The 22,625-nt window shown below is 38.0% G+C and overlaps 1 protein-coding gene across 1 annotated transcript in view; it reads left to right on the forward strand.

The window, feature by feature from the left end:
- Positions 1 to 4,255: 4,255 nt before the first annotated feature.
- Positions 4,256 to 22,625, forward strand: part of mgarpa (mitochondria localized glutamic acid rich protein a) — a 29,710-nt gene continuing 11,340 nt past the window's right edge. Inside the window, exons 1-4 of the mRNA XM_085788616.1 lie at positions 4,256 to 4,371; positions 11,456 to 11,556; positions 12,310 to 12,415; positions 17,204 to 17,221. Of these exons, the coding sequence (XP_085644742.1) occupies positions 4,296 to 4,371; positions 11,456 to 11,556; positions 12,310 to 12,415; positions 17,204 to 17,221 (301 nt within the window). The 5' untranslated portion in view covers positions 4,256 to 4,295. The remainder of the gene's footprint in view (positions 4,372 to 11,455; positions 11,557 to 12,309; positions 12,416 to 17,203; positions 17,222 to 22,625) is intronic.

Consider the following 22,625-nt stretch of genomic DNA (forward strand, 5'->3'; position numbering starts at 1 on the left):
ACAAGTGAACATTACTCATAAACATTGAACATTACAATGACAGTCCCTTGCTCTCATGAGAAATGGACATACATTTTTATATACACACACTGTTCGAAAAATAGAAAATTAATGAGTCGTCTATCTTGGTTGCCTAACAACGACTATTGTTAATTTTTGTTAAGTATGTGTATGTATATGAATGTGGAGCATTACTATAAAGTGTTTTGAACTGTGTGTCTGGCTGCTTATATAATATATATGGCTATATAAATGCAGTCCATTTACCATTTTTGTATTAGAATGAATGGAGGTCAAAATGACCTCTTGGCGGTTCTAGGAGTACTTGTTGGCGGTTCTAGGAGTACTTGTTGGCGGTTCTAGGAGTACTTGTTGGCGGTTCTAGGAGTACTTGTTGGCGGTTCTAGGAGTACTTGTTGGCGGTTCTAGGAGTAGCCTACTTGTTGGCGGTTCTAGTGTTAACAACAATTCTAATCCTCCAACAACATTTTGGAAAAGATAGGCTACTTTGGTATGTGGAACCTTATCAGGTTGTGCCGAATACGCTTTTATCCAGTTCAACTTGCAGCATTTCAGTTTTGGTAAAAGCAAAGCATGTCCTAGATCATAAATCCCTCTATATTCTGTACAACTCACTGATTCTTCCTTATTTAGAGTACTGTACAGAGACATGGGGAAACACATACAAAACTGCACTTCAGCCACTTTTCATACTGCAAAAAAGAGCAGTGAGAATTATTCACAGGGTTGATTATGGGGCACACACCAATGACTTATTTTGGAAATCTAAAACTCTAAAATTGTTTGATTTGGTGGAGCATAAAACAGCCCAAGTATTATATAAAGCAAGGAACTATCTGCTACCAAGAAACATTCAGAGAATGTTTCACGAAAGAGAGCAAGGTTATGATTTAAGAGAGAAATCAAATCTAAAGGTTGGTAGAGCTCGCACAACAAAGAAAAGTTTCTGTATCACCATTTGTGGAGTAAAACTGTGGAATAATATGAGTAGCTACTGAAATCAAAAACATTTGGAGTGTAATCATGTTTAAAAAGAGACATAAAGAAATGATTCTCCAGAGGTACATTGAATAATTCACACAAGGTGTTTGCTTACTTACTATTTGGATTCAAATGTGTAATGTGTAAAATGTTTAATTAGAACATATAGTTAAAATGATCGGGGTAGGATGAGATAAGTTTATACTTCTTCCTACTCCTTTTCGCTCATGTAAACTGCGTTGCTTATGAGATGTTGTGTATACATTTTTCTGTTCACTTATTATATTATTATTTTATCTTATTTTTTTTTATTTTTTTTACACTGTCGTTTACATGATCGAAATAAAGATATCAATCAATCAATCAATCAATCAATCAATCAATCAATCAATCAATCAATCAATCAACTTGAATACACCTGTCATGGATTCATGGATGATCTGGTGAGGTGATCGTTGCCGGTGCGTTGCATGACGAGAGAGCAAGTCGGGATCAAGCCTGGCTGCTCTTAGAATAGATCCATGGGATCAAGTCGGCATCTAACCTGGCTCATCTCCAACCTGTTAACCACTTCTTCTCTGTCTCTCTCTTGCATAGCCAGCTTTTTCTTTTTTCTATCTTTATTTACACAGTGTGAAAGTGAATTGTTTCATCAGCAGTAGGAGAGAATAGCCTGCTATTAACCACTCCCTAAAAAACTACATTCTAGCATTCACTACGGCAAAACAAACTAACAAAAAAAAAACCTTAGGCTATAATCAAAGAAAACAACAAATATATAGAAATGAACGCAAGACTTTTCAAATGAAGACATTGAACACTGTGTGAATATTAATAGTTTAAACTGTGCATTAACTACTCCTTTTTTATTTTAGACATAGGCTACACACATACATACAATAAACAGACAATAAACAAACAAACAAAATATATATACATAGAAAGGGGTATTGGTATTATATATTATAGGTATTATTAAATCATAGTTGTTTGTAATAATTTATAATATTCCAAGGTTTTTATAGCCTATAGCTTTTCTGTCTTTCCTATTTTGTAGTATAGCTGCATATATCTGATATTATAATATTCTATTTTAAACTCATAAAAATATGTTTTTTTTTGGATGACCATTTACATTTATGGATGTAATATTTTCCTTGTAAAATAAAAAGATTCAACTAAAACAATTCCTTTCCCTTAGGTTTCTTTTCATCACAAGTGAGAATTATATGAAGAGTTAATTTGCAAAAGCAGATAACTTAATTTTTTATTTACATGATATCAGTCAAACCAAAGTTGAGTGATTTTGAGATGTAAAAAAACAGACATATCTCAAAAAAATAAAGTTTTATTGAAAACAACACTATGCAAAGAATAATTACAGTATATATTATCATTATTATTATTATATTATATATTATTATAGTTAATTAAAGCCTCAGCTCATTTTTTTCAAAATGGCACTTATCTGCTTTTGCAAATGAACGCTTCATATCTTTTTTTATTTATTTATTTTAAGTTTAATCTTGATGCCTGTCAAAAATGTAAACATGTCTTCTAGTTCCATCCAAAACAAATACGTATAACGACACAAAAAAATGAATAAGGGGTGGGAGTAAATAAGTTTTACTTCTTCCCACTCCTTTTCGGATATGAAACAAACAAACAAACAAACAAACAAAAAATCAAATTACCTTTATTTTCAATTATTTTATTTATTTATTTTTATATATTTTTTTTGTTCATATGTTGTCTTTGCAAAGCTTTTATATGTTATGTCTGTCCATTTCTGTAGTATGTTTTATTTCTTTTAACATGTCCGAAATAAACTTAAACTAAAAAAGAAAAGAAAAAAACTGTTGACATTGATATCTTTAAATTTGGAGATGGCCTGATTGCTGACTGACAGGATAAATTGAATGCATGATTTTAAAAGAAACTTCCTTTATCTTGTTTGTGACAGTATATGTGCACTAACTACTCTTTTTTTTTTTATAACAACTTTATTGACAACAAGAGTATACACAGGACTGAATACAGTTAGATGAAATAAGTGTATACAACATTAATACACAACCAAACCATCATAAATACGCCAGGGGATGACAGCAAGACAGAAAAAACATAAACTTAAATACATATTTTGTAAAGCTTACAAAGATCGTATACGTTTTAACAGCTTTTTTATTCTCACAATCACAGAGGGAGGAGATACTATATTATATTGACCAACATATGCAGACAGATCCAAGAAGTTTGGCTTCTTACCAGAAAATTTAGACTTATGTATATAAAATTTGGATAAAATAATTAACACATTAATCATATAAAACTGAGAATTTAGTTTTTTATCATATTCAGTGTAGCCAAACAAAACATTTTTCCAGCATAAATTAAACTGGGGGTGAATATGATCAGTGATAAAGCTCCAAAGTTGTCTGGTGTGTGGGCCAGACCAAAATAATGAACCAAGGTTTGGTTGACAGAGACACAGTGGGCACAGTTCACATCAATGTTAAGCCTTTGTATATGATGATTAGTTGGGTATAAAATCTATGAAGCATTTTAAATGAGATCTCTTTGACCTTGTTGGTTAAAAAAAACGTATTAGGTAGTAGCTTATACAGTCTATGGGTAGTAGCCAGAGTTTTTCCCAATTAATATTTCCAACAAATGTAGAGCAGTAGGATAAAGCAGAGGGTGAACTTACAATATCTTGTTGAAATAGTTGACGGATAAACTTGTTTTTATTTTTATTATTACCTGTGAAACAAGCTTTCCCCATTACTGTTTCAGTAATGTTCAAAGATATGGGTAAGTTGTTGTTTACATTAAGATTTTTAAAGAGGGAAATAACACCCGAGGGCACAGCATCAAAAACAATAGAAAAATCCTTGGGTGTAACAGGGATTCCATACCGTTGCATAAATTCAACATAACTGTAAAGACGCCCATGTCGGTCAAACAACTGACTCAGTAAAAGTATATTGTTATCAAACCATTGTTGGAGGAAAATAGATTGGTTTTTGTACAAAAGATATCTATTGTTCCATATAAAGAACCTATGCGGAGAGGACATTAACTACTCCTCATACAGGTAGCTACACGCCACTCTTGCGTAAGAGGAGGCGGGTCCGTCCTGCGCCTCCTCTCAGCGCAGCGCAGCGTTCATCCAGCAGCAGCAGTCAGTCTCAGGCAGTCAGTCCTCTCTGTAGCTGTAGCCGCAGCAGCAGATACACACACATAGACAGTCACACAGGACAGGACAGCAGCAACCAACCCGGAGAGCAGCGATGTTTTCCTGCAGAGCGGCCTGGCAGCGCTGTGGGCCTGTGGCGCGCAGAGCCGCCTATGGTTTACCCCGGGAGGGTGAGTAGTCTCCACAGACACACTAACACTACACCAGACTACAGCACACATTCATTCACTGACTGATCGATTGGTTAATTAGAGTAGAGTAAGTTAGAGCCTTCTCGCATCGTTAGGTTTAGTCTTTGCCCACCACCCGCCCCCTCCTGTCCTGACATAACACACGCGATGCAGTAGTAGTACACCGTGTCCTCGTGCTCATCTCTCCATAGCCGCATCACGGAGGATGATGACGGTCTGCGTGAAGGTCAAAGCTGCATTTTTTATTTATTATTTGGCTTTAAATTCAAGCGGAATCGATCTTGCATTAGGCTACATTTGGTCTCTGGACGTTTCGACGCGTCGTTTGTCTCTAACAGTTTGAGTGTTGGCATGTTGTATAGGCGACAACCTGGGCTGCTATGGCTGAACAGCAGACTGGCTGCATGGCCTCCATGTTGAACGTGTTTTATTATTATTTATGTACATTAAACAGCCTTATCAAACACTAATGAAAGACATTGTGTCACATGATGTATTATAGGATGGATGATTTAACCTTAAGCTACTCCTCTGAGCAGGAATGTGCAGGTCTGTAGTGTGTAAGTGACCTTCATTGGTCTGTAGGTTGCATGGAAACATGGTTGACGCCGGGATCACGTGGTGTTCGCGTGTCACCGTGTAATGTATAGGGGGCAAAGAGGCACGAGCCATATTTCCACAGCTGCTCTCTGCCCTCTAACGACCTATCATATGGGCTGAAACCACTCCGACAGCCCATCATTACCTGAGCCACTGTCTTCTTGTCACATCATGGTTACATCCAGGGCCGCTGCTAGGAATTCTGGGGCCCCTGAAAGAATACCAAAGTGGGCCCCTGACTTTTACACTTTTTTCTTAGACTACCTATTTATTTTAATGTTTATTTAACAGGGATGATACATAGCTACAACATTGCCACAAAGAATGAAAAATGCGATGCATACAAGACGTCTATAGCTTCAGCTAATGGTCAGTCTTTGTCCCTGGTCAGGCTACAGAAGGATAAAAGATACTGAATACCGTTACAATAAGTGCAATAATACAAATACAGTGAATAGATATCATGACTAAATAAACACAGCTACAACATTTAGATTAAGAAATTGCACGGATTAAATACATTAAACATTAGTAAAATGCTGTATTGACACTAGTGACTTGAGAGAAGTTAATGTTCACATTTCTGCTGCTGCTGAAGCTGATGTTTAGCTTTAGCACTCAACATCTTTAGTTCTGTTTGGGATTTGATTTCTGGTGGTAAAGAACTCGATAGGTGTGTAGCTATCTACCCAGCACTGAAAGGGATATCATTTTTTATTTAGCCTACTTTGTTTTGAGGCTAATGCAGCGTTACTATGAGTATTAGTCAGGGTCTTACCTCTCTGTCTGTGTTTTGTTTTGTATGTCAGGTCCTGTGCTTTGCTCTGCTGACTTCTTATTGTACTGTCTGTTTTACTTCATCTGTCAATATTGTGTCTGATTCTATGTCTGTCCTGTTATACCTGTATGTGTCTTGTCTAATTGTAATGAAATCTTCTCTATGTAAACTGCCAGAGGACTGCGGGTGAAAATTAGCTAGTTTGCTAATCCCGGTACATTTATGTTATTGGGCTTCCTCTTTGTCCTTTTAAAATAAATAAATAAAATGAAATTATGCAGAATAAATCAGTCATACAAAGATTAGACTACTGGGGTTTTTTATGGGCCCCACTGGGCGCTGGGCCCCTTTCTCCCCTATACAACGGCCCTGGTTACATTAGGTGAACACAATTAACATGAGGTGTTTCTGTTTTGTCAGGTGGTGTTGTGTTTTTTGACATTATTGAATGACAACCTCGTCCTAAATGATTGTGTTTTCTATGTCTATGAAGCAAACTTCCCTCCTTCATTCCAACATACTATCCACAGGGTTCCTACGCAAGTATGGAAAGTATGGAAAATGGAAACTATTGTATGGAAATATACATCTATCTTTTAATCTTATCTTGGTTTGGTCTTATCTGAAGTTATTTGGGTTAATTATTTTGTATGTGCTATTGTACTTAGCTACAATCACCTGGAAATGATTTGGTTGCATATGGCATACCCATTCAGAATGAAAACAAGATAAATTGCATGCTTTTTAAATTTATATTATGCACATCTATTTACTTAAATATCACAAATTATTTGGATTTTTTACCGAGAAGTCTGGAGATTAGAGTCTGGGGAAAAAAGTGTAGGAACTCTGAATCCACACAGCCCTGTGTGTCTGTGACTGTCCACCACAGTGATGTGATGTCCTCTATTTAATGATGAGACAGCTGTAGTGGACCAGCAGAGAGGGTCACTTTTCCTCTGCAGTGGTCCCACTTAACCAGAGGAGGGTGTCGTTGTCTAATCCTGTGACATTTTGACCTGCACAGCTTCATCCCCCTTATTCTCCCTAAAGCCTGGAGCTGTTTGGCTGTAAACAGGGCCGTTGCTAGGAATTCTGGGCCCCCTTAAAGAATACTAAAGTGGGCCCCTCCCCCTAACTTTTCCTTTTTTTTTTCTTAGACTACGTATGTATTATCGTTTTTTATTTAGCCTTCTTTGTTTTGATGCTAATGCAGCATTACACTGCAAAAACTCTGAGCAAGAATATTTGTCTTATTTCTAGTCAAAATGTCATTTCTAGTCAAAACAAATCTCATTATACTTAAAGTAAGACACATCATATTAAAAGTAGCTTGTTTTTAGACACTTTTTACTTCTTTCAAGCAGATTTTCACTTGGAATAAGTAGAATAAATCTGATAGTGGAGCCAGTTTTTCTTCCTTATTACAAGCACAAAAAACTGATTTTTCTATCTATTGTGAATTTAAGTGAAAATGATCTAAAAACAAGTTAATTTTTAGGTGATGAGTCTTATTTTAAGTGGAAAGAGATTAGTTTTGACTAGAAATGAGACATTTGGACAAGAAATAAGACAAATATTCTTGGAAAGATGTAGAGTTTTTACAGTGTACTATGAGTATTAGTCAGGGTCTTACACAGAATAAATCAGTCATACAAAGATTAGACTACTGGGGTTTTTTATGGGCCCCACTGGGCGCTGGGCCCCTAGAGTTATCATCACCTTTCTCCCCTGTACAACGGCCCTGACTGTAAATATAAGAGGTGGAGCTTATGTTGATACCCAACGCTGCACGTCCAGGTTCTCTAATCCTGCCAGAAAATGAATGGTTTCATTAGTCTGACAAATCTGTTTCTGTTACTGAATTAGTTTAGGCCATGCAGGCATGTCCAAAGTCCGGCCCGGGGGCCAATTGCGGCCCTTGTTCAGATTCCCACCGGCCCGCAGTCTCTGTCATAAAATCAATAATATGCGGCCGCCAGCACATACAAAAAAACAAAAAACACGTACAATAAAAAGCTATTTTATATTTCACCAAGACGCTGCGCGACCCTTGACCCTTTCCAGCCCATTTCTAAAATATAATAAATATAATGTGCAATGTTTCATATGAACCTAGATATGTTTAAGCTTCCTGAAAGTTTTTTTTGTTTTCCCCAGAGAAACCTTTTCTTCATTTTATGTGGTCTTCAAATATGAAAACCAGAGTGATTTTGGTAAAAACTTGTTTAGATGTATTTATATTCTACGTGAAGAAATGAAAAGAATGCCATTTGCAATTTAAAAAAAAAATGTATTAAATAGTTAATTTGCATTTAATGTTAATGGTTCAAAGGATGTCAGGCTGAATGGTTTCATTTGGTTTTTTCACCTCACCAAATCTGGCCCTCTTTGCAAAAAGTTTGGACACCCCTGGTTTAGGCTGTTTTCAAATGTAGCCATGATTACAGTCAAAATGACTCGTGAGTTGTCATTGGTTTGTTGGTTTTTAGGTCTTTTCTCATTCATCGTTTCGGGTCGTGATGAAATCTGATCAGATTTTGGTTAGGTGTTGTTTCATGATTCCATCAGAGAGGAACCAGGGCCGTTGCTAGGAATTCTGGGCCCCCTTAAAGAATACTAAAGTGGGCCCCTCCCCCTAACTTTTCCAGTTTTTTTTTCTTAGACTACGTATGTATTATCATTTTTTATTTAGCCTACCTTGTTTTGATGCTAATGCAGCATTACACTGCAAAAACTCAAGTATCTTACCAAGAATATTTATCTTATTTCTAGTCAAAATGTCATTTCTAGTCAAAACAAATCTCATTCTACTTAAAATAAGACTCATCATATTAAAAGCAGCTTGTTTTTAGACACTTTTTACTTCTTTCAAGCAGATTTTCACTTGGAATAAGTAGAAAAAATCTGATAGTGGAGCAAGTTTTTCTTCCTTATTACAAGCACAAAAAACTTACTTTCACTGGCAGATTTTTCTACTTATTTCAAGTGAAAATTATCTTTAAAAAAAAGTTAATTTTTAGGTAATGAGTCTTATTTTAAGTGGAAAGAGATTAGTTTTGACTAGAAATTAGACATTTGGACAAGAAATAAGACAAATATTCTTGGAAAGATGTTGAGTTTTTACAGTGTACTATGAGTATTAGTCAGGGTCTTACGCAGAATAAATCAGTCATACAAAGATTAGACTACTGGGGTTTTTTATGGGCCCCACTGGGCGCTGGGCCCCTAGAGTTATCATCACCTTTCTCCCCTATATACGGCCCTGTCAGAGAGGAACACAACACCCAACACTTTCTTAGTCAAATAAGCTGATTGGAATTTATCACCTGACATCTGTTTTATAGGCTACTTACCCCATGTTTTGAAACGGTTAGGCTAAAACCAGACCGTACCTGTTCTGACGAGGGCCTGACAGGCATATTCTTGGCATCTAAATCTGCTGTTTAATCCAATCAGAGTGGAGGCATCGATAGCTGCAGGCGCTTCCTCACTGACAGCTGAAGCTTATCGGCTTGTGCGGCACATTTCACCATTTCCTACTGACTGACACATAACAGACAAACATAACACAAGCTTTTCCACTTTACTTCTCACATGATCTATACTTCTCTCCCTTAAAGGGATAGTTCACCCAAAATTCAAATTTCTACTCATTATCTCCTCCCCCTCATGTGGACTAAGGGCTGGGAGAAGTTACAGGGGGTCTCGGCGTAGCAGTGCATGTTTTGTCCATATACACGAATTCGGCGAGCCATTTGTGTGTGCCGCCATTGCTGCGGTGACATGTGTCAGTCTTATTCTCTATGACAGCATCATAAATAGGCTGCATTTGTGATGTTTAGTGCCCCCCAGTAACTGATTAAGGTATCTTACATAAATACCAATATTCATTTAGTAATTAATCATTTGTTTGAGCGATTAGCAGGAAAGATTAGAGTAACAGAGAGATAAGAGACTGTATCATAAACAATATAACATACCGGTACGTTATGCGTGCTGACGATAGCAAGCCAGCAGCGGGGATATTTAATCATGTGGACAGGCTACATGAATAAAAACAACAACAACTTGTGCTTTGTTTTAGATATTCAAGAATATTTTATTGACCAGCTGGCCTCCGATGACCAGAAAAAACTAAAACGTCAATTACAGGACAGGTCTCTGATTTATGGTCAAAATGAGCTGAGCTCCGGATGGGTCGGACATATTTTACACACCGGCTTTTAGACGACCATGATCACATCATATTGAAGGGATCAGTAGCTGGGTTTCCATCCAAGTCGTATCGAATTTAAAAGCGGATTTTGTGAAAATGCGCAAAAAGCAAATGCGAATTTATGACCGTTTCCATTCATTATTGTTTTGCGATTATTGGGAGAGGAGGAGTGCACCGTGAGATTAGGTCATAAGAGAGCGTGAATGTATCCAACAGTTGACACTCAGCTGACACTCAACATCATGGACAATTTACGTACTTTCCAGACTATAGACGCACCTGTATAAGCCGCACCAGCTACATTTTTAAAGAAAATACATATATAGGCCGCACTTGAATATAAGCTGCAGGTTTTCATGTTGTAACATGAGATATTTACACAGAAAGACAGTAGGGAACTGTGACAGTCTGTTCTGGTTCCGCTCCTCTCCTCCATGTGCATCTGTTTACATACGAAGCCGGTGAAAAATCAATAAATGTAGCGGTGGAAAACGTTACATAACATATACGATGTTAGGGTGTGTGATTGTGTAGTCTTAACCGTCATAAACAAAACATTACGGGTTACGGAGCGCGTTTGTGTTGCGGTGCAGAGAGGAGAGCTGGGACACCGGGGCGTCGCTGGGTGAAGTCCAGCAGCTTCACCCACAAACTCTGCCTCAATTCACATCATCTGTTTCCATCACAAAAACTCACATTTCCTTTAATCGATACGCTGACAAATCCCCCCCCTCCAAGCGTATAAACTTTTATGCGCATTTACTGCCTTTATTCGAATTTCTGGCGTTTCCATTCAAGTATTTATTCGCAATTTTTGAAAATGCGAATAAAAAAAGGTGGATGGAAACGCAACTAGTGAGACATTCACAGACCGTCCACTGTCACCACGATGTGAAGGTAACGGTGAGAAGGAGTAGAGGACGCCACATGTCCTCCCAACCTTCCTAGACATATTTACAGAAGACAAAAGGTCCACTTCATGGCGCTTGCATTCAAATGCCCGCTTCGCACACAGAACCCATCGCTGCCTGACTGGGAGCTGTCACCGCAGTAATGGCGGCTGCTCCACTAACGGTTATTTCGCCGAATTTGTGTATAACGGTTGCAAATGGATACCAACTGTCTTCGTAACAAAAAGACACACCAAAAAACATCCAAATACCTCCATGCTGCTCGTATGTAATGTCTGTCTTGTATTGAAGCCCCGAAATGCGAAACTGTCCCAAAAAAAATTAAATAAGTCTATATTTCAAGCTTGTTTTGTAGCGGAAGCTTCTCTTCCCAGTTATTAGTCCACATGAGGGGGTGAGTAGATAGTGAGTGAAATTTGAATTTTGGGTGAACTATCCCTTTAATCTCCTCTGACACTTTGGCAAAACAAAATGAGAATCTTTGATCTGAGACGTCAAATAATCAACATTTTCGTATTGTTCTGAGTCTAACATGTGACTTTGACCTTGTTGCAGTGATGCAGCGGCGGCAGATGTCTTCACTTCCTGGTGGATCGGGGGAGAACATCGTGTACGCGCTGCTGTGTGGTGGAGCCTTCGTTGCCTCCGTGTCATATGTAAGATGATTTTCTTTCCTGTTCCTCATTTCAGCTTTAACACATCAGACTGAATAAATAATGTTGACATTAGTTTGCTAACCAGTGGTTTAAAGGGATAGTAGCATTTTTTTTTAAAGTGGGGTTGTATGATCTACAAATAGCCCCTAAGTACTTTAATTGCAGTAGAAGACTCTCTGCACTCCTCCCGTTAGCAACGCCAGCCCATAATAGCCCTGCCCAGAGATTTACAACATACAGTGTTGTGAACAGACCCAAAGAAACGGCCTATTTTCACGGCCTAAAAGAGGTTTTACCTGAAAAAAAATACACAGTTCCATTGTTCGCTATAATATAATTCATACAACCCCACTTTAAAAAAAATGCTACTATCCCTTTAAGACAAATATTTTTTGTATCACAAGTTTTGTCAAATTGTATGTTTAAATATGTAAATGAGGCGATATCTGATGAAATATGCGCTAATTTGCATACATTTCCAGAACTGAAATCTGAACAATGGATAAAGCCACATTCAAAATTCTTGTTTTATTTTGTTGACACATTAGAGTCTGAAGTTTTTGCCGAGGAGGATTTTGGATATTGCTTTTTATCACTTTGTAAATGAGAAAATACGATATATAATAAGGATATATCAACAATCCCCCTCCGTCAGTGCGATTACTGACTTTGAATTTTGGGTGAACTATCCTTTTAAGGAAGAAAAATAGCCCAAAATCTCCAAACTGATCCGAGGTTTTTCTCCCTCCACAGACGTACATGACCTTGACCGGAGACCACGCGAGGTACAACGACAATGTTGCACAAATCAAGGCCCGACCCAAGACAGAGTGGGTTCCTAGACCATGGCCCCCAAAGAGTAAGTACAGTCCACCTCACCTGAACCATGAGACAAACATGTCAGCAAGAGTTGCTACTTTTTTTGGCCACTGTTTTCATATTTTTATTTTAATTTACTGGTTTAGTAGTTGCTTTGTAGTGTAGTGGGACCTCTAACAAGCCACAGTGAAACCTGGTAAAAGTAGTAATACAATTGGTAAAAGTTCCACATGTTTTGCTGTCCTATCATGAACTTGTGCAGTGAACATAGCAGGGTTTCCGTTGACCGGTAAAATCTGCCAAAGTCCGGAATTTTCTAACATGATTTTAAAACAGCTGCAGCACATTTCACACACGCAAAAATGCGTAAAAAGTCAAAGAAAAAAAGAGAACTTTTTTTTCAGTTTGTTTGTAGAGTTTTTATTGCAAAGCAGCGGACTTTTTTAATTTCAAGTTGCCAGCACGCCGCGTTATTATGAAATGAGCCGGTCCAAGATGTGTTTTATGTTTACAAATTATTGTAGCTATCTGAAAAAAGGTTGTTCTTTATGTAGGCTATGAGCGCAGGCTTGTGCAATATTTATTTTAGAATTTATGTGGTCAATTGACAGCGGCATTAACAGTAAATTACGTCCGCCATGAATAGATTTTTCGACCAGCGCAACATTGTTCTGTTCAGTCATCTCCGCATAGCGCTCTTTCTCTGCCGTCGCCACACACAGAGCAGCGTGCATGCATGACAGTACTAGTAGTGCCCAGTAAAAACTAAACTCATACGGTCCATGAAATGTTTCTACGCTCAACAAAAGGAAATGACCAACCACACAAAACTGAAGCAACAAGCAGCAACCAGCAGGAAAAACTCCTATTATCAGATTTAACTGTTTGAAGGTGGGAGACCATGCACACTCTTTTTTTTTATTTTTTTAATCATAAAATGCACAGGAAAAATCCAGTGCAAAAAACATTTTTGACCATTTAGAAAAACATCCTGTTAATGAAAGAATAGGAATCAAAAATACATCTGTAACAAGAGTGAAAGTCAAGGTGTGGATATGATGCTACGCTGCTTTTCTTTCTGTTTTAAACCTCACAGCTGGTCCAGGTTGTGTGATATTTAGATTTATTTTCACGAGAGTGTCACATAAGTAGTTTTATATTCTGGACACAGGAGCTGCATGTCACTGATTAGTTCAGTCAAAACTGATTCAAGACAACTTGTCCTCCTTTTTTTCAACTCTACGACAGGTGTAGATGTAAATATTGGCTGTAGTGGATAAATCAAAACCAAAAATGAAAAGGTAGAGATAACAACATTAGCACTGATGACGCCAGAAAAAAATCAAACAAATTCACTAAAGTAAATAGTGATCACATTAAACTAATAATGAAAAGTTTGCATAGTGGGTAAGACTGGTATTTATATTACACTGAGACTCACTGAGACAGTACACTTGTCCATTACTCCTGCCAAAACACATGAAGGAGATGTCATTCATCTAAAATATGAGGAGTAATCTGCAGATGATGTAGTAGTTTAAAACATGTTTATGGGTAGTATAGGTCACACACAGCATGGCAACTGGCTGGTTGCTGCAGAAGTGGCTGCAAGACTCATCAATATCAACTTCAACATTGAGATCACAATTATTTACCATGATGACATGACAAAGTGCATCGTGTTAATCAGTCTAGACTTTGTCATTTTGTAAAGTGTTGCAAACAAAATGTAAGAATGTTTCTCTGGGATCAAAGTAAAACACAGACATCCTTGATCCTTCCGACATAAATAAATACTCACAAGAAATAATAAAGGTTATACAAGACATCAGGGCCGGCCCTAGGATGTTGGTGGCCCCCTAAACAAGGTTTTTGTTTGTGGCCCTGCACTCTAAGCACAAACACCAAATCACTGGTTAAAACTGAATACAGACGTGTTTATCCCTCTGAGGTTTGAGGACATTTTCTCCACTTTTACATATTTTCTTAAATGTATCTTTTTAAGATACTTGCAGATGTAACAATACTCAAGTGTTTTATGTCTAAATATTAGAACCTCCGCTGTAAGCACACTGAGGCCAGTTTGTCCTAGAACACTGTAGAAAGAAATAATTTAGGACAAATGCTGGAAATTTGAGGTCTGCTTTTTGAAACATGTCAAATCCCTTGTGAAAACACTCCTTCAGTCATGAGAATGAACTGTTTTGGTGCTTGAAATAGGATATGAATACAGTAATAGATACGTGTAGAAAACAAGTCTAAAATGACATTTTGTAAGATTGTTTTTTGAGCACAAATGTTGTCATTCTGCCGTTCTATTTTCACCAAATGTCTCAAATGTGAGATAAAAGAAGCTGAATATTGACTTCACATTACATATAAAGCTCATAGCTGCACGTGCAGACCTCAGGATGTTTAAATGACTTGATGAACCCCGGTACCTTTCTGATCATGTGGCCCCCCACCTAACGGCTGTGGCCCTAAACAACCACATAGAGGGTTTATGCTAGGGACCGGCCCTGCAAGACATGAAGTAAAAGTGCAGCTTTACACAGCAGTGCAGCAGCCTGAGAGCTTGTGTCAGAAAGCTGTGGAGCGGTCTGGTGGTTCTGCATGTGATGCTGCCATGCGGTTTCTACAGCAGCTCTGGAATATGTGCTGGAGTTATCTATGTTACTATGTAGTAATGTAGATTTTACTTAGATTTTCCAGTGCTGCGTAAATTTGACATGTCCGTTAAATATCTGTTACATACATGCAAAACCACTGATGCACGTTGCCTTCAGGGACAGTTTTTCATCAACAGTCTCTGTATTTCCCTCTAAAACAACTCTGTGTGGTAACGTTGTGTTATTATCTCATAGTGTGGTGAATGTGCAGCTCACAACTTGTCCACCAGAGCGTTGTGGAGTTGTTGGATTGTGTATTTGATGAGTTTGATGATGAGGGAAACCAAGAAATCCCATAATGAGCCTCCGTAGCGTAGCTCTGAGCAGCTCACGGCTCTGCTCCTCCGTTCTAAAAACAGCTTGCACCGACAATTAAAGGTAACGAACCTACTGCTACGACTATAGGGATTATGGTGATGGGACAATTTGCCAAAATGTTGAACTATCCCATAAAGGTTTAACATGATAACAACATACATACAGAGAATTTAGTAGAATTAAGTATAAGCAAAATGTCTCACAAATCTGTAGGATATTTTTATTACAGCAACTGCTGTATTCATGTTTGTGTGTGTGTGTGTGTGTGTGTGTGCTCACTGTGAATCTGCCTCCATCAGGCTGAACCTACTCAGAGTTGATTGAAGACTGCAAAAACTCAAAATCTTACCAAGAATATTTGTCTTATTTCTAGTTAAAATGTCATTTCTAGTCAAAACTAATCTCATTCTACTTAAAATAAGACTCATCACAGCTTGTTTTTAGACACTTTTTACTTCTTTCAAGCAGATTTTCACTTGAAATAAGTAGAAAAAAAAACTGCCAGTGAGTTTTTTGTGCTTGTAATAAGAAAGAAAAACTTATCAGATTCAAGTGAAAATTAGTTTGAAACAAGTGAAAATGATCTAAAAACAAGTTCATTTTTAGGTGATGATTCTTATTTTAAGTGGAAAGAGATTAGTTTAGACTAGAAATGAGACATTTTGACAAGAAATAAGACAAATATTCTTGGAAAGATTTTGAGTTTTTGCAGTGAAGTTTTTTCCAATTCGGGCTCAGTCAACTCAGAGATCAGGATTAGGCATGGTTTACAATACGATAATAATAATAATACAATACAAAGGAAATGTTTTTATATTTCAAAGTGGAACAGCAGCACGTAGCTTCATGGAGACTGTCATCAAAGTGTAAATGTTCATCCATCAGATGACCTAGTTATTTATGTGTGACATTAACATTCAAAAACACAACATTAACATGCCTGCATGTATCAACAGTGAATACACCATGTGTTAGTTTATGACCATAGGTTTATTTATTTAAAGGTTTAAGGATCGGGGACATTGCACATTAATAAAAACATTTAAACAAATGTAAACATGCCAGAATTAGCCAAAAGGCTATTTTAAAACTGTTGTCCCTGGACTGATGTTAAAAGTCATCAATTTTTTGATTATCAACATACAAATAATACATTCAATGATTAAAAAGCTGAATCTGAATAGTGGACAAAAGACAGAGAGCTCAGTGGAGGTCCATGCAGACACACACAAACTAACATAAACTGAACTCAAACAGCCGCTACAGACAAAACAGAAGCAACATTTGCCCCCCCAATTAATACACTGACAGACAACATGACGGGAAATTTAATGTTCACAGCCTTGACCACTAATTAGCCACTTTTTTTTTTTTTTCTAAGTGTTTAAAGGAGGAATAATTTGAAATATTTCTAATGTGAGTTGGAATAGAGTTCCATTCACAAGCAGCTCTAATAGAAAACACAGACTGGCTGAAAGAACTTTTTCAACACAGCCTACTCCGAGTAGATGTTGATACCATTTTTATAAACTGATTCAAGTCCATGTATGATTTTGTACATAAGACAAAGAGTGTGAATATTTAATCAGGTTTTCCCAATTTAACAGCTTGTATTTCAGTAAAATATGACAGTGATGATAGTTATTGGATTTCCTGTCCAGCACTTTAAGGGGTTTTTTGTTTAGTGTAAGAAAGTAATGGTTTGAGAGCGGTGTTGCTCGCTTCAAAGCAGTCCAACAATATGTTATATGGGACAGGATCATTGAGTGCAGTGATCAGGTTAATGCTCATTGGCTGAGCTGGCTGTAACTGACCCGCTCTGTGTTTGTGTTTGTTTGCAGGTAAAGATGAAGAGGAGGGTAAGTTCTTCATCTGGTATCCGTGCTGACAACTGAGTGATGACTGATGCATGTTTCTTAGTGAGACCTGATGATCACACTACTCACTCTGATACGAGTACTACTACTACTACTACTACTACACACTCCAACCTTCCCTATCTATCTTTGCCCTCTAGTCACCAAACCAGTGTCTTGCTTTGGTCCAACACTGTCCCTCTTTTCCGGCCCTCCCCTTCTCCACTCTGTCCCTCAGACCCCGTTAGAGGACCTAGATCTGCTCTAGTTGAACCTAAAATGTCTTGCAATTAATCCCAAAAAGTATTAGTTACATGAATAAAGGCAGTTATTGTTTTTTATAATTGTATGGTGATGTCCTGACTCCTGAGGCATATTAAGGTCTAGTTGCTTTTAGTCAGATTTGTCTTCACTCTGTGATTAGTGTATGGACAAACAGCCACGGTGACAACTCCTGGCTTCTGTCTCTTCAGACAAAAACACACAAAATCAAAAGTCCTGACCCATACAGATGTTATATCTGACAGATTTACATCACATAGGCGTTACATTGTGTGGGTGTGGAAACCACGAATGAGCTTATTCCTGTAGGTTTCCCCTCATACCCAGGGGGCAAAACAAAAAAACAGACAGGGAGCGTTGTAAAAGGTTTGACAGCAGAAATGATCTCTAGGAACTTCAAGGATTAAAACCTGGGTGGACAACCTGGTCAACTAGCTGCTGGAAAGCTACAGGGGCCAAAACCCCTTTCTGGGGTCATTTTGCTGGTGAAATTATGTAAATGCAAATATTTAGGTACTACAATGGCATAAATAGTCATACAACTATAACATTTGGCAGAGAGTATCTTGACACATAGGGGGAGGCATGAAAAAAAGATTCTGGGGTTTGTTGCAACTCAATTTTAAGATATCACCCTCAACATCCCAAAAAAGACCAAAAAAAAGTACTGTTCGCCTGACAAATTCTCATGAAAATGATTATTTTTCAGCACTTTATGGAGAATATCTATGCCTAACATGTATATAGAAAACTTCCTTAATTCATAAGCTTCCATTTGAGTCCCAGATAGCCTTTCTACTAGCTACTGGAAAGCTACAGGCTGTCTCCAAACAATGCAACACCTATTGTGAAAAACTCCATGTTAACTGGCATGATCAGAAACCATTCTATTTCTGGTCTCCCCAAAGTGAACAGAGAGATAGAGAAGACCGTTGGCCACAGCAAGTGGGGCTTTGGAGATAGAAAGGCTATCTGGGACTCAAATGGAAGCTTATGAATTAAGGAAATTTTCTATATACTTGGTAGGCATAGATATTCTCCATAAAGTGCTGAAAAATAATAATTTCCATGAGAATTTGTCAGGCGAACAGTACTTTTTTTTTGTCTTTTTTGGGATGTTGAGGGTGATATCTTAAAATCCAGTTGCAACAAACCCCAGAATCTTTTTTTCCTGCCTCCCCCTATGTGTCAAGATACTCTCTGCCAAATTTTATAGTTGCATGACTATTTGTGCCATTGTAGTACCTAAATATTTGCATTTACATCATTTCGCCAGCAAAATGACCCCAGAAAGGGGTTTTGTCCCCTGTAGCTTTCCAGCAGCTAGTTGACCGGGTTGTCCACCCAGGTTTTAATCCTTCAAGTTCCTAGAGATCATTTCTGCTGTCAAACGCTCTGTGTCTGTTTTCCAAAAAAACTGTGATTTTGCCCCCTGGGTAGGCTATCAGACTGGTTGTCATTGACCTTTATCACATCTTGCTGGCAGCCTGTATGACTCTTAATGCTTATAGCTTGTGTGGTTGACTTGAGGTTAATTAACAGACGTACAAACTGAATGTAGCTTGAGTTTCTCTCTCTTCCATTTCTCTAACTGTGTGTCTTTACTCTTTTCAGTGTAATGGTAAAGCTAAGGTCCTCTGTGACCGGATATTCATCCTAGAACTGGACTCCCCTCCTCCTTTCTTCCTCTCCTCTCCTGATACTGCTAAGACAGAGTCCTCTACTTGGCCTAAGACCAGTGGACAGTACTGTGATGGACAGTACTGTGAAGGACTCTGATTCTGCGCTCTTCTTTTCTTTTTGCCTTGTGCTGCTAAATGTTAATGTGTAAATCTGATAATAAATTGACTTTTGTTGATGGACTATATTTGTGTCACCACATTCTAGACCCCTACTCACACAAAGTGTCTTAAGGCTAAAAGTACGTAGCTCCTAAATGGCCAGTTTAAGAGAATCCCTGCCTTTATGATCCTTAATATTTCTGATAAGTAATTAACAGAGCCACTCAGCAGTAAAGTTTGCACCTAAATGTGGTCAGTAGTAGTAACGACTGCTAAACTCACTGAGACGTAATAGGTGTAAAAGAGCTGGATGGATGTATATGAATGATGCTGAGTTAGTTGGATGAGATCCCAACTCAACTGCAAGGGAATAATGTTTGTTGTGCAGTTTGTGATGGAACCAACCCAATCAGTTCTACACACTAGACACCAATTAGATTAAAGGGATAGTAGCATTTTTTTTAAAGTGGGGTTGTATGATTCAACAAATTTTGCTTGGATATACAACTTATCTGTCACAGGGAAACCTACTGTAATGTAGCTGTGGTCCCAGGCTAGAGTCAATATCCAGCTGGAATACAGTATGATGCCTTCACATGAATGGTGTGCAGATTGCGGCCACTTTGCAACAGTGTCTACTATAGGCAGTATTTAAAGGGATAGTAGCATTTTTTTTTAAAGTGGGGTTGTATGATCTCCAAATAGCCCCTAAGTACTTTAATTGCAGTAGAAGACTCTCTGCACTCCTCCCGTTAGCAACGCCAGCCCATAATTATTTGGACCTAACCAACTGCTGATCGGTGGGCGCTAACCCTGGGCGGAGGGATACGTGAGTTGGTTAGGTCCAAATAAAAACTGTGTTTTTCCTGCACTTTGAAGGGCTGGAAAAAATTATATTATAGTGAACAATGGAACTGTGTATTTTTTTTTTTTTCAGGTAAAACCATAGACTGTAAAAAGAATGGACGTAGCGTCCGTAACGTCACCCATTGGTTTTGGGGAGTCGTTGTTGTGACTCCAACATGGCGGCCTGAACAGCGCCATGTTGGATTGGCCGGCCGAGAACCCGCCCACTGGCCTCGAAGCAGCTGTCCACGGAGCTGCTCGGACCTGTCACTCAACGTTTCCGCGCCCTGATTGGCCAGAGTTTTAACCTAATAACAGTAAAACTATAGAGTTAAAAAAAAATTCCCCCCCCTCAGAGTGTGTGCGGGGGTAGAAACTATCGATTGAGACGAAAAAACGTTCTGACACCAGGCTTTTAACATGTTTACTGAGGATGTAAAGTCTGTGATTTTAACATGGGGGTCTATGGAGAATGCTGCTTTCTGACACCAGCCCCCAGAGGAAGAAGAGGGGATTGCAGTTTTTTGAACGCGGAAGTGAGCTTCACTTCTCAGACCCACAACTGCCCCCTTGGGTAAAACCTCTTTTAGGCCGTGAAAATAGGCCGTTTCTTTGGGTCTGTTCACAACACTGTATGTTGTAAATCTCTGGGCAGGGCTATTATGGGCTGGCGTTGCTAACGGGAGGAGTGCAGAGAGTCTTCTACTGCAATTAAAGTACTTAGGGGCTATTTGTAGATCATACAACCCCACTTTAAAAAAAATGCTACTATCCCTTTAAATACTGCCTATAGTAGACACTGTTGCAAAGTGGCAGAAATCTGCACACAAGTCATGTGAAGGCATCATACTGTATTCCAGCTGGATATTGACTCTAGCCTGGGACCACAGCTACATTACAGGAGGTTTCCCTATGACAGATAAGTTGTATATCCATGCAAAATTTACATCGTACAGCAAAACTCAAGGAGCTGCCCTTTTAGTTTGAACTTTTCCTCAGTAAACGTTGCTCTCAGCCGCTTTCTAAGTAGAACTTTTAGTTACAAACTTTGTAAATTAGGAGTACTATTGGTGGTAAATGCGTAAAATGCTTTGTGAATATGGACCCTGGTCCTGAATATTAAAAACTGACAATTTTTTTGGTGTGAACATTAGTAACTAACACAATACCACATTGTGAGTGATTGTGTTTATCTACCATATCTGGAGTCAGAAGTCACATCTAAAATACTTCTTACAAACCAATCTTCAGCAGACTGTACAAATAAAACGGTATTAAAAATGTAAGGCCAGATTAGTTGGCAAATTAGTAGTACTCTTTCTAAATCCTGACTAAAATCAACCAGCTCAAGTGTTCATCTGTACATCTACTTCAAAAAAAAAAAATACAAGGGAGCATGTTGTACAGTATGTAGACGCACTCACAATGAGCTTTGAACGCGCCACAAGTTTTACACTAAAGCATGCCAAGAACAATAGGACGTAATCACTCTCTATGACTGCACCTGATTCTATGCCCAAACTTGTTATACAACTTGACATTAGTATCAGATGACTGCACAAGTCTTTTCAAAGTCTTTACCAGTTGTTTTTTTACCAGAATTAAGGGGAGACACCCCAGGTGAATAGGGTAAAAATTTTAAATAACAGATATCACCATGAAACTTCCCAAGTTTATCACTCACATTAAGACAAATATTTTTTTGTATTACAAGTTTTGTCAAATTTTATGTTTAAATATGTAAATGGGGCAATATCTGATGAAATATGCGCTAATTTGCATACATTTCCAGACCCGAAATCTGAAAAATGGATAAAGCCTCTTTCAAAATTCGTTTAATTGTTTAATTTTGTTGACATATTAGAGTCAGAAGTTTTTACAGAGGAGGATTTTGGATATCTGTTTTTATCACTCTGTAAATAAGAAAATACTGTCACCAGCCCTAAAAAAAAAAACAACCCAATTTTCGACATGTTTTTAGGAGTAAAATGTTGTATAAATCAGGCTATGAATGATATATCAACAATCCCCTCTGTAAAAACCTTCAGAATATAGACAGGAATAAAACTGGAAGGTTTGGTGTCTGTAAGTGCTGCTGAAGTGGAGATTTCAGGCTCGGAGTCTGAGGAAAAACTCATTTTGAGAAAACGGCCTTTAAAGACGTGTACTGTAAAATTCCATAGATTGTTAATGTAAATCGTACTTTTACGATTTGTTGCGGATACGGAGGAAATGACAATTTTTGAAGCCTACATCATTGTTCAGGAGAGAGAGAGCTTTACAATGACACCTGACATGACATGGGTCAGACAACAAACACAGCACAGTGTGTCACAGTAGCAGGTTAACTTTTGGCGAATTTAGGAGAAATCTACAGACGAAAGAGACAAAATGATGTAAAATAACCACCTTAATGTGGATTTTCTACCATTTCGTTTGACTTTTATGAAAGAATACATGTTAAGGAAGAAAAATAGCCAAAAATCTCAAAATTGATC

The sequence above is a fragment of the Trachurus japonicus genome, chromosome 10, assembly GCF_045865225.1.
Source record: "Trachurus japonicus isolate A0001 chromosome 10, Traja_1.0".
Lineage (NCBI taxonomy): Eukaryota > Metazoa > Chordata > Actinopteri > Carangiformes > Carangidae > Trachurus > Trachurus japonicus.